Source organism: Opisthocomus hoazin, chromosome Z (genome assembly GCF_030867145.1).
Source record: "Opisthocomus hoazin isolate bOpiHoa1 chromosome Z, bOpiHoa1.hap1, whole genome shotgun sequence".
Taxonomy (NCBI): domain Eukaryota; kingdom Metazoa; phylum Chordata; class Aves; order Opisthocomiformes; family Opisthocomidae; genus Opisthocomus; species Opisthocomus hoazin.
The window spans coordinates 5,473,387-5,482,539 of record NC_134454.1 but is presented as its reverse complement, the minus strand read 5'-3'; the positions used below and the strand labels follow the sequence as shown (position 1 = coordinate 5,482,539).

The window sequence follows — 9,153 nt, the reverse complement described above, 5'->3', positions numbered from 1 at the left end:
TGCCTACTGCCTACAACTAAGAGGGAAAAAACAGTGCTTAGAGCAAAGCAACCTCCGTACGCAGGTCCGTTTCCCTCCATGGATTTCTTTCCTGCTGTGCTTACTGTCGGGCAAGCCTGTGAGCAGAAACAGCTCACTCATGAAGCCTACAAAGGGCATGTGTTGGGGCTGGTATGATAATTGCGAACAAAGTGTAATTAACCATTTCATTGCCCGAGACGGTGCCTGTGGGGTCAAGAGCTCCTTTTGTTCAAACAGCAAACCCTTGAAGGCAGCACTGCAGTTCTTGCAAAATTTTGCTGAACGAGTCTTGCAGTGGTCAGCAGGCTGTTACCTGCCCACGGGGAACAGCCTGGAACTCCGGACCGCCCTGCCTGCTGTGCTGTGCATAGCTGCGTCTGTGGCAGGGGGCTGTGGGTTGCCTGTGCCAAAAGTGACCCTCTGCCCCGTTACGCTTCCACTTGCACCGGTTTGGGCTCCAGCGAAGCCACCAGGCACAGTGAAAACAGCACCTGCACAAAACCGTGTTCTGCCTCTGCGTCACCCGAGGAGCACATGAATGTCAGCGTCCTGCCGGACTGGTGGGGCGCGTGGGACACTGCGTGCTCAGGGCATGTTGTGTATGTCACTTGGTTGTCTGCTGCTGTGGTTCCAGTCAATGAGGCCTCAACACGGAGAGGAGCAACATGACACCTGGGTTTAAAGCAGAAGGTGGATTCGAGAAATGCCAGCTAGGCAGCTGAGGAAATGGGCACACTTTGTTGCCATGGCTTTGGCATGAAGGTGGTAATATTAAGCTGCTGCTGCAGTTTTCAAGCTTGTGTGTCACAGACCCATTTGTAGTACCTTTCCATCTATTTTTCCTGAAAATGAGTCAAATTTTAGCTCTGAACCTTTTACCCATAGAGCAGCACTGTTTGATGCAGACCACCAGAGCAGCCACTGGTAGACAGTCTGTGCCCTGCCTAAAACAATATGCTATATCCAGTTCACCTGCCTTGATGCTGCAGAAATGCTGTTTGGGCTTGTCAGCACTTCCGGCTTTCTCTTGCCCCCTCATTATATATTGCATAATAAATGAGGAGAAAGCTGTCTTTGTAGCAGTTAGAGATGTGATGGCATTAACCGAAGTGGACTATCACAGCCTGGCTGCCCTGTGATGTTTACTGCTCATAGCTGTTACTGGAGCCTCTTGCCTTTTCCAGCCACGCTGTCATTTCAGAAGTGCTGAGAGCTGTTGCCTTCATATTACTTTCCCCTACAAAAGCCTGTGTTTTTCTCCCCTCCCCCCACCACAAACAACTACGAACTGGGCAAACCTGAGTACCTGATTAGCATAAAGTAAGTGTACAAGGTCTTTGGAATAGCAACAGACCTCAAAGGGACAGAGCAGTATTTTGCAATATTGCCCTCCTCTGCTCAAAGTAGTTATTGTGCAAAGTCTAGCTCCGTGAGTCTTTCTGTCAGCAGTATTCCTCTTATTGTCAGTGGAATTCCCTTTCCCTTCTTTAGCTGGGAGTAATTGCTGCTGTCCCCAAAGAGCAACCGAGGCACCAGCAATCACTTTTAAAGTTCTGCTTTAGAGGTTGGTCAAACCCTGCTATGAGTCCCAGGCTGCGTGTTTTTAGAGAAGGCAGCAGCTGAGGCCTGGCTGCTCCAGCTGTTCAGGAAATGTCCTGGTTTAGTTCCCCTTGCATCTGTAGCAACACAGTGAGGTGACAAGGCAGCAAAACACTCCAGGTCCCACTCCTGAGCTGTCCCAAGGAAAAGGGTGCTAACCCACCAGGGAAGGTAACCGAGGCCAAGGCCACTTCTCTCTACTGCTCCACTGTACCACCTGCAGCAACCCAGCTCTGCTCACAAGACAACACACAGAAACACCGCTAGCTACGCTTGGCTGGAAGATCTGCTCTTTCCTGATCCTTGCCACATATCGCTTGTGTTCTCAAACTGCACCTGTAACTAAGTGTGGCATTGAGACAGCCTCGTTATAGTCAGTTTGTTAAGACTGGAAACAACCCTGAACCTCACCTGAACAGTGTTGTCTTGATGTGAGTCGAAGCATCACAACTCCTGTGCTCTGTTCCTGGACTGTCAACAGATCCTGTTTAGTAAGCTACGTGTTCCATCTCAGAGTCGCTTGTGTGCTAAAACTCGCTGGACCACTCTCTTCATGAAGTATCTGTCCTCATACACATAAAACACCTATAATTTGTTAAGCATACAATTCCTTTGAGTGTGTTGTAAAATTGCCAGTTGTTACACAGCAAAGCAGAGATGATACTTGAGCATAGTTCCATCATGACAGACCTGCAGTGTGCTGCATCTAACCCTGCCGCGTAAGCGGAGACAGCAGCAGACCAGGACTGCAGGTTTTTTTGTTACAGTCATGCCAAGCACCAGTTTGTGGCACACTTATGTTAAACTCACTCCCAGTGTTTCAGCTTTCCCAACATTAGAGAAGTATCTTCCATGAAGAAACAGGATGCAAATATTTTTTATTCCATCAAGGAGTGATTACAAAAACAGTACACTGGTAAATATCAGCATCTGCCAGTAACAAACATTCAGTAAACATTTTATTTAAATGCAGATAATCACAACATTCAGATACAATAATGCTCACTTGTGCCTGGCCATTTTTGACTGTGAAGCTAGGGACTATGTCATAGTATACTGATTAGAATCAATATTTGAGGACAGTTTAACAAATGGAAAAGTCAAAGAAAGTAATAGCCACTCCAAAACTTACTGAAAAACCGATTCTGACCTTTCCTGCCCCCCCATCATCCAAAATATTTTGTTTTATACGTATAGTTTCATAAAATAAAGTCCCCAGGAGAATCAAATGCTTCTTGTTACCACCTTCACCTGGTTTATGGTCATGCTTGCTCTTCTGTCCCTTCATCTAGTCTTGTACCTCTCAACTCCCAAGTCGGTAAGACACACAAGACTATATATTTCTGTAAGTCTTTTTCAATACTCACCTACAGAAGTCCTTAAACGTGTCTCCAAATGCTGTATCTGTCCAACCTAGCTGCTCCTAAGGTCATCTTTGGCTGTCATCTCTGCTACACTTACAGACCTCCACTGACGTGGGTAATGCCCAGAAACTTCATCTTGTCAGTGCTTCTGTACAGTTCTGTCTCACACAACTGTTAAGAGTACACATCGAGTAGGCAGAACTCCAAGTTTCAGGTAAAAATATCTTGTTGTGATCCATTCTTCCACAGCCCAAATGAAACAGAAGTAGTTTGCAAAAGACAAGATACTTCAGTACAAAAGAGCTGTCTTTGTGAACTACTTTTAAAACCGTGGGAAGCTGAACTATGTCACGCGCATTACAAAAACGGCCATCTTCTTTCTGTCGGCATAGCTGTAAGCAACAGAAAAAGCAGCAATGGAAAAAGAGGGGAAAGAAAAAAGGCAGCACAAACTCCGTGTTTACAAGTAGAAGTGTTTTTTCACAGGGAAGGACACTTTAAAGCTTTAGTAAATTTGCCGTTTCATTCCTTCCACTTCTCCCTTTTTCACACGAAGGCACACATGTACATGTACACACACAGATCTCACTTTGAACCAGAGTCAGCTTACACTGAAGTTAAACATCCAGTCACCACTCTTAGGCTGCTGAATGAAATGTTCATCTTAAAGCCAAGCATCAAAGCAGCTGGCAGAAGAGTTTGCGTAGGCTTAGTTTAGGCTTGAAGTTCTAAACTTCAGTCATCCTTATCTGGATCTGTCCTTTTAGCTTTAAATGATAAGGAGTACTTAGGACCCTAAAACATTTGAAAAAGCAGTTTTTAAATCTAGATTTTGAAGTTTATCAGGCAAGGAAATAAATTTACATCTGCCCCTCCTTGATTTTCATGTTCTACAACGTGGACAGTGGAGCACATTCCATCACGGAGCGTTAAGAAATTTTGGGAGTGATACAGAATAAGCTGCTGGACTAATATAGGGGGTTTTTTTGTTTAAAAAAAAAAACCACTTATATCTGTCTAGTAGCTCCATTATGGGTAAACTCACCTGCCAGCAAATAAATACTTTAAAAAGTTCATGTTAATTGCACCAAGGTTTAGATGTATCACCATTCACCCCATAAATATTGAAGGCCGAGACTAATTACCTTGCACACTACGCAGGCACTGTTCCCTGGGGTTAAATGACATCATATGTGCCAATACCCAACTGAACAGAAGAGCCAAAGGAAGAGAGTGATTTTCACAACAGCTTTAGCAAGAATTCGTAGGTTGCATTGATTATGCCCCAGGACAGGACAGAACGATGGTAATTCAGATGGGCTCCTCTGAAGAGGTGGATCAGTTTTCTGTCACGTTCCAGCCAGATCTTCTCAAAGACTTTTGAGAAGGACTGAAATTCACCACCAATTTGAGCTTGCATGCGAGTTTTTACAACATTCACTGGGAAAAACAAGAATCCCAGCATGGCACCCAACAACCCTCCACAGATAAAGTCATTGACCAAATGAGCGCTGTAAGAAGTTGCTTCAGGCAGACACTGCTTGATAGGTCCCCGCAGGCCAAAGAAGAGCGCATTACTGGGTCCATTTCGGAGCAGAATAGGCACCAATCCCCGATAATATTCTCTCATCCCATAGACTTTCAGTACCTTGAACGCCTGGTAAGTGTTTGTAAATTTATCGTGGTGTTTGTAGTCCTGAAGCAAGGTCTGAACTCGCTCAAAAGGTGTAAGAACAGCTTCCGTGGTCCCTGCAAGCACTGCTGCCATGCTGCGAGTGAGGAGCTCAGGAGCACTCGTGTGGCTGTGGAGCAGGGAGGAGAAATCTTCATACAAGCCAAACATTAGAGCCAGCGTTGTTGTTTTCTGCATTAAAGGAGGAAGGATGCCACGATAGAGATTTCGAATTCCGTCCTTCTGCAGCTGATGTACTGCATCCTTTGTTTTCAAACCATACAACTGCTGTCGAAAGAGGACCTTCTGGATTGGAAAAGTGACGGCTATATTTGTGAAGGCCGCACAGTAGCCACAAAGATAATGTTTACCAGAGGTAGCTGTTACGTCACTGCTTAGATATTCCTTTGAGTTTGTTGGAGCAGAGCCTTCTGAATCCATGGTACTGTTTTTCTTACTGTAGTATATCTCAGTTCTCCCTCCCTACATCAATAAAGAAAAGCACAAACAAACATGAGCAGAGCTGCAGGTGACCCTGCAGCTTTTTTCACACTAGTAGAGCATTCCAACAGCACTTGGTATCTTACATTCAAGGAAAGCCCATAAAATTCAAAGGAGAAAAGTGACAATGCCAGATCTGACAGATGTTGCACTGTTTTCTATTCAAGTCTCAGAGACCTGAAAAAGCAGCAGTTTTTCCTTGCTGTACACTTTCAATTTAAAATAGGAATAAATTGGGAAGGAAATTGAGATATGAACTCCTCAGGTGCTACATTACAGCTGACGTGAGGAAGCTTACACATTAGATTTCCCCATTCACTGTTCCAAGGAATTCAAACAGAGAAAGGTCGCTCTCACTCTAATAAAATACACATCACCAGAACAGTGGTGGTGGGGACAGAAGAGAGTCTACGAAAAAAGAAATTAAAAAAAACCACAACCCAATAAAATACATGCAGTAGCATTACACATTCTGATCATTCTACTCTGCCTTTCCCTGTGGCTGAAAACAACAGATAATTTAAATAACAATTTGTCTTGGCTTAACCCGTCCAGCAACTAAGCACCACACAGCCACTCACTCACTCTCCCCTCGGCCCCAGTGGGATGGTGGGGAGAATCAGAAGGGTAAAAGTGAGAAAGAAACTCATGGGTTGAGGTAAAAACAGTTTAATAATTAAAAAGAAATTAAAAAAATATTTTGTAAGGGAAAAAAAAAACACAACAAAGAGAGGAAAATAAAACCCAGGAAAGGCAAGTGATGCAGACGAAAACCATTGCTCCCCACCAATGGACTGACGTCCAGCCAGCCCCCGAGCAGCAGCCCCCTCCCCTCCACCAGCCCCCTTCCAGTTTTATTGCCGAGCACGACATCCTACGCTGTGGGATAACCTGGGGTCAGCTGTCCCTGCTGTGCCCCCTCCCAACGCCTTGTGCACCCCCAGGCTGCTGGCTGGCGGGGTGAAGAGCAGAAAAGGCCTTGACTCTTTGGAAGTGCTGCTCACCAATATCTAAAACACCCCTGTGCTACCAGCACTGCTTTCGTCACAAATCAAAAACATAGCCCCATTAACAGCTACTATGAAGAAAATTAACTCTATCCCAGACAACATTAGTATACAATTGTAATCACAGGCTTAAATTGAACAAGAACACTTCTAACGCAGTTTTGAAAATATCTGAAAGTTCCAGTTAATTAACCTGCAGCCTCATCTGCAGAGAAAGACAGCATCTTGAACCCACACTTGATTTTCATGTTCTGTCGAGAAGTTTAAGACCTTGAGCTTGGCTACGTGTGAAGTCCTGAAGGACACATAAACAGAGACAGGGACACATAAATAGAGGCAGTTCTACCAGATAAAGCAGCAAAGTACTGAAGTAACCATTAGCAGGCAACACTTGTTCATCATTTAAAATGGGATTACTTATTCAAGAGTTATAAAAAACTGGTTTTGCATCTGATCCAAGTCCTAACTTCCTTTAGAGCACAGCTTTAGTTAAGTCAGCAACAATCAAGTGAGGCTGGTGGTGGTTTGTGAACTTCAGATACTCCCTGCCAGCAACGTGCATGCGATTTCCATGATTTAGGTACATGAAATATTTGAGGATAACACCCCTGCTTGGCATCACAAACTGTTTCTCAAGGTGCAGCCACTACAAGCTGTCACATGAATGACGCATGGCAGAGGCTATACAGAAACAACCTGGATTGCTCAAAGCAACCTGAGGGATTATTTTGACCAAGTACACAATTTATTTTTAAAGCAAAACACATATATACCTAGACTGGCTTTTCCCCTACAGTTACATGCTATTTAATCCTTTAAGGTCTGGCAAATGCAAATAGCATGTAAATAATTTACAACGATTACGTGTTTCCGTCAGTAAGAGAAGTAACACAGAGACAGGAATTCGTGTTAGATGGCTTACACACCACTTTATGTATATACCAGTTTAGAGTATTATTCATATTACTGTAGTTCTACTTGCATATATTAAATAAAACACATCTGCAGATAGATATGCTAGTCTTAGGCAGGGGACAGTGTGTCATACTAATTCAACTAACAGCGTGGAAAAGTCTCACCAGAAACAACACGGTTGAGGAGCTGATTCAAAAGGCCTTTGACAACTAGTCATTTCTATGGCTGGCAACTGCCTGCGAACAAAACATATTTTTACCTCAAAAGAAATTTGTAATAAATAAACTAAAATTTAAAAAAAAAAAAAAAGAGAGACCTTTAGTTTAGTTTCAGAAGCTACATACTCCTTTTGGCATAACCACTGGATCTGTCCAGTAGAGAAGTGTTGAAGACTGCAGCAATCCTAGAAACCATAGAATCATTAAGGTTGGAAAAGACCTCTGACACCATCAAGGCCAACCATCCACCCAACACCCCCATGTCTGCTAAACCATGTCCTGAAGTGCCACATCCACACAGTTTTTAAACCCCTCCAGGGATGGGGACTCCCCCACTGCCCTGGGCAACCTGCTCCAACGCCTGACCACGCTTTCAGTAAAGAACTTCTTCATGGTATCGAATCTAAACCTTCCCTGACACAACTTGAGGCCATTGCCTCCCGTCCCATCGCTGGTTACCTGGGAGAAGAGACGAACCCCACCTCACTACACCCTCCTGTCAGGGAGCTGGAGAGAGCGATGAGGTCTCCCCTCAGCCTCCTCTTCTCCAGACTGAACAGCCCCAGCTCCCTCAGCCACTCCTCATCAGACTTGTTCTCCAGACCCCTCCCCAGCCTCGCTGCCCTTCTCTGGACACGCTCCAGCCCCTCAATGTCCTTCTTGGAGTGAGGGGCCCAAAGGTGAACACAGCACTCCAGGTGTGGCCTCACCAGTGCCGAGCACAGGGGCACGATCCCCTCCCTGCTCCTGCTGGCCACACCATTGCTGATCCAAGCCAGGATGCCGTTGGCCTTCTTGGCCATCTGGGCACACTGATGGCTCCTGTTCAGCCGGCTGTTGACCCCCAGGTCCTTTTCCACCGGGTAGCTCTCCAGCCACTCCTCCCCACCCTGTAGAGTTGCGTGGGGTTGTTGTGACCCAAGGGCAGGACCCAGCATTTGCCCCCGTTTTTGAACCTCATACCGTTGCCTCGGCCCTGTCCAGACCCCTCTGCAGAGCCTTCCTACCCTCCAGCAGATCGACACTCCCACCCAGCTTGGTGTCACCTGAAGACTTCCTGAGGGAGCACTCAATCCCCTCATCCAGACCATTGATAAAGATGTTGAACAAGACCGGACCTGAAACTGAGCCCTGGGGAACACCGCTCGTGACCGGCCGCCAGCAGGGTTTAACTCCATTCACCGCCACTCTCTGGACTCAGCTGGATTTACTGAAGCCCAGGTAGATGACATCCACAGCCTTGCCCTCATCCACTGGGCAGGTCACCTGGTCATGCAGGACCTGCCTTCCATGAGCCTGTGCTGGGTGGAGCTGATCCCCCGGCTGTCCTTCACAGCAAGTCCTCCCAGAGGAGTTCATGACAGAACCCTCGCTCCCACACACGGTTCGCAAGGCCTGTGCCAGCTACAGGCAGCAGAACGCACGCCACGTCGTCACCGGGGGGGGCACAGCCCGCCCGCCGCCCCGGCTCCCCGCCCCGCCCGACTCACGGAGCCTCGGCGTGGGGCCTCCCGCCGTGCCGGTGGGCTCGGGCGCGACCGGATCGGGGCCGCGCCGGCGCCCAAGGTCAGGCAGGCGGCGCGGCGGAGCGCGGGGCGGCGGCTGCGGCCCGTTCCCGGCGGAACCGCTCTCGCCCGCTGCCGCCCCGCCGCGCCTGCGCGGCCGCCGCGCCGAGCCCCGCCGAGCCGGGCCGGGCCGGGCCGGGCGCGGGCAGCGGGCCCCGCCTCGGGACGCACCTGCAGCCGTTGCCATGGCAGCGCCGGGGTGGAAGCGGTCGGAAGCCTCCGCGTCGGCCCGGCCCCGCGGGCTCCGCCGTGCGCGCGCCGGCGAATGACGCAGCCGCTCCGCCTGACGCG

The 9,153-nt window shown here is 47.7% G+C and overlaps 1 protein-coding gene across 5 annotated transcripts; it reads right to left on the bottom strand.

Moving 5' to 3' along the window:
• Positions 1 to 2,481: 2,481 nt before the first annotated feature.
• SLC25A51 (solute carrier family 25 member 51) lies at positions 2,482 to 9,150 on the bottom strand. 5 transcript variants are annotated; one of them, XR_012761934.1, is made up of 6 exons: positions 9,034 to 9,121; positions 7,396 to 7,482; positions 7,244 to 7,315; positions 6,358 to 6,459; positions 4,130 to 5,139; positions 2,482 to 3,376 (listed from the first exon to the last, which is right to left on the bottom strand). XR_012761934.1 is itself a non-coding variant. In XM_075411448.1 (5 exons), the coding sequence occupies exons 4-5, from the start codon at positions 6,367 to 6,369 to the stop codon at positions 4,225 to 4,227; spliced, it is 927 nt and encodes a 308-aa protein (XP_075267563.1). In that variant the 5' UTR covers positions 6,370 to 6,459; positions 7,244 to 7,315; positions 7,396 to 7,482; positions 9,034 to 9,121; the 3' UTR covers positions 2,482 to 4,224. The 5 variants fall into 5 exon arrangements, 4 of the variants coding, with proteins under 4 accessions (XP_075267563.1, XP_075267565.1, XP_075267564.1 ...); XM_075411448.1 differs by having other exon boundaries at positions 2,482 to 5,139; XM_075411450.1 differs by having other exon boundaries at positions 2,482 to 5,139; positions 7,424 to 7,482.
• Between the last annotated feature and the right edge of the window lie 3 nt (positions 9,151 to 9,153).